Source organism: Phaseolus vulgaris, chromosome 2 (genome assembly GCF_000499845.2).
Source record: "Phaseolus vulgaris cultivar G19833 chromosome 2, P. vulgaris v2.0, whole genome shotgun sequence".
In the NCBI taxonomy this organism is placed as follows: Eukaryota; Viridiplantae; Streptophyta; class Magnoliopsida; order Fabales; family Fabaceae; genus Phaseolus; species Phaseolus vulgaris.
Genome location: NC_023758.2, coordinates 9741606 through 9744919, shown reverse-complemented (window position 1 = coordinate 9744919; position 3314 = coordinate 9741606). Strand labels below are relative to the sequence as shown.

Below are 3314 nucleotides of genomic sequence, written 5' to 3'. Positions count from 1 at the left end.
GCGGTGGTATTCGCAGCTTGATGGCTCTGCCACTACTTCATAATTTTACTGTAATATTGATGACTGATCTACCCATCCACAAGGTCCTTCAGAAACCCGACATAGCAGGTCGGATGGTGCGTTGGGCAGTCGAGTTCTCTGAGTTTGAGGTGGAGTATGAACCCCGAGGGCCTATCAAGGGTGAAATGTATGTTGATTTTGTGGCAGAACTATTATCGGAAGGCATTCAGCCAGATGGTAATGACTTCCAATGGGTTCTTTTAATGGACGAATATTCAAACCAACAAGGGAGCGGTGCTGGTGTAATTCTTGAAGGACCGAGTGAGTTATTAATTGAGAAGGCCCTGAGATTTGTCTTCAAAGCTAGCAACAACCAAGCCGAATACGAAGCCTTGATAGTTGGGATGTTGTTGGCTAAGGAGTTGGGTGCCCAGAGCTTGTTGGTGAAGAGTGACTCATTGTTGGTTTTTGGGCAGGTCACAGGTGAGTACCAGACCAAAGATCCACAATTGGCCTCGTACCACAGGTATGTTATGTTTCTGAAAGCAACTTTCTCCATGTTCCAAGAGAACAAAATTTCCGAGCAGACTTGCTATCCAAGCTGGCAAGCTCGGGGAAGGGTGGTCGGTAAAGGTCGGTCACCTAGGACCACTGTAGATAGGATAACACAAGTCAACCACGTAGAAGTCTTGAGGATGAGCTTGGAACAAGGGAGAAGGAACCGATCGTTGACATAGGAGACCCTAAAGGTGCCCAGGATAACCACCTATGGCATAGTAGAAGAAGAGTCTCTGGAGGTTCTGCAGGTCAACGTTGTGGAGACCTGGATAACTCCGTACCAACGCTACCTAGCTGATGGATTTCTCCCTGTAGAACCTATGGAGGCGAAGGAAATCAAGAGGAATGCGGGAAGGTATACTCTGGTGGATGGAAAGTTGTTCCATCACGGTTATACGCACCCCATCCTCACTTGCGTAAGTAGGGATCAGTGTACCCGCATCATGAGAGAACTTCATGAAGGCATTTGTGGGAGTCATGTAGGAGGAAGAGCCCTCTCATTAAAGGTCGTTTGAGCAAGGTACTACTGGCCAACCCTGAAGGAGGTTTTCGTGAAGCACGCACAACAATGTGAGCAATGTCAGAAGCATACAGTTGTGCAGAGTAACTCTTCTTCTATTAATTTCAACTTGTCAAGTACACTAGGTAGGCCTCCTATTTATAGGTGAAGGAGCCTTGGAGAATAAGCTAAAGGGGTAGAATGGGAAAAGGGAAAAAATGGGGAGCCTTAGGGTTTGACTAAGTCAAACCTGTATCCTAGGCTTGTCCTTCTAGAAACTATGTCAAAATGCCTCCCAAAAGAGCTAGGAACAAGCTAAAATGCTACCCACACCCCCTATTATGCTAAAGGTACCTTATTTTAGCCTATATTTGCTATTTGGACCCCTAAAGAAAGCCCAAAATTATTTACAACATATTTGTATCTTATAAGAAGACCAAAAGGAAGAATAGTTGGTGTGATGGTTTATGCTCAGCTCCTCTGGTGAGGTCCATGTGATACTTGGTAGGGTTATGAATTGGTCGTTGAGATGACTGTTCACCATGTGCTTTGTCTTTTGTTTCCTTGGTCATCTTCATAGCTACTTGTGTTGTATTAATGTCGACCGGTCACGCAGATACTGGTACCACAGGAACAATGGGCTCATTACCGAGGAGTGTTAGACGCTCTAGGATATGATCGAGGAACTTATCCAGGCCGGGCATCTCCGTCAGTTTGTGCAGGGGAGCAGAGGTTCAAAGCGGTCTCCTCCAAGAAGGGAGGAGATAGTCGGGCGGAGGGATTACACCCCTCGATGGACGAGAGAAGACGATCACCGACTAGAGCATCGACCGAGGCAGGAGGAGCCTCCAAGAAAGGAAGGAGGTGGAGGAAAGGGTAGTCGAGAGGTCATAAATACCATTGTCGGGGCTTCGCTGGGGGAGGTAGCTCCAACACGGCAAGAAAGAAGCATCTGAGAGCGGTGCAACAGGTGAACACCATCTCTTTTTGACCGAGGATGCCACCTATCACCTTCACCGATGAGGAATTCAAGGTTTTCGACCCTTCACAGAACGACCCCATGGTTATAACAGTTGATATTGACAACTTCTCCATCATGAAAATGTTGGTGGACCAAGGGAGTTCGGTGGACATCCTCTATTGGAAAACGTTCAAGAAGATGAGAATGGCGAAGGAGGAGATGAAGTTGTACGATGATCAAGTTGTTGGTTTCTCTAATGAAAGAGTGGGCATCGAGGGCTATATTGAGCTCTATACCACGTTCGACGAGGGTAAGACAAGTAAAACCATCAAGATTCGGTATTTGGTGATAGATGCCAATACCTCTTATAACAACCTTCTCGGGCGGCCGTCCATCAATAGATTGGGGGCAATCATGTCTACCCTCCACCTAGCCATGAAATTCCCGTCGATCTCGGGAGACATTCTCACAATGCACGTGGACCAAAAGGTTGCACAAGAATGTTACGCAACAAGTTTGAAGGTGGAACCCCTACGACAGGATACCTATCCCGACCGATCCCCTAAGCGAAAGCCGTCATGCAGATAGAAGTCCCCGCGTAGAGAAGCTCAGTCAGAACGAAGGAAGCATACAATTGCTCTGGTTGATCTCAATCCTCAGACGACCTAGCCAAGGCTCGAGGCCGAGGAAGACCTGCACCTAGTACCTTTGCTCGATGAGAATCACACCACCAGTATGGGAACATCAATAGCAGCGACTGAGGTCGAGATAGTCCAACAGGCATTAAAGAAGAATGTAGATCTTTTTGCCTGGACAACATCTGATATGTCGGGGGTGAGCCCGGATATCATCACTTACAAGCTCTCAGTTTACAAGGAGACGCAACCAGTGGCTCAGAAAAACTGCAAGCTTGGAGAGGAGAAAAGGTTAGAAGTGAGGGAGGAGGCCGAGAATCTCTTATCGCTCGACTTTATATGATAGGCATGCTACACTACTTGGTTGGACAATGTCGTTATGGTCACCAAGGCTAACGACAAGTGAAAGATGTGTGTGGACTACACCAAAGGCGTGCCCGAAAGATTCATATCCACTCCCTAGCATCGACCGACTGGTGGATGGTGCAGTCGACCATAAAATCCTTAGCTTCCTAGGCGCATACTCTGGATGCAACCAGATAAGCATGCATCCGAGAGATAATGAGAAAATTTCCTTTATGGACGAAGCAAACTACTACTACGAGGTTATGTCGTTTGGCCTGAAAAATGCTGGAGCAACCTACCAGAAGTTGATGGACAA

General features: G+C 47.1%; 1 protein-coding gene across 1 annotated transcript; it reads left to right on the top strand.

Annotated features, from left to right (window-relative positions):
* The first annotated feature begins 2054 nt into the window (after positions 1-2054).
* Positions 2055-2606, top strand: LOC137809020 (uncharacterized). Its single transcript, XM_068610161.1, has one exon. It carries the CDS (start codon positions 2055-2057, stop codon positions 2604-2606), a length of 552 nt encoding a protein of 183 aa, XP_068466262.1.
* The last annotated feature ends 708 nt before the right edge of the window (positions 2607-3314 follow it).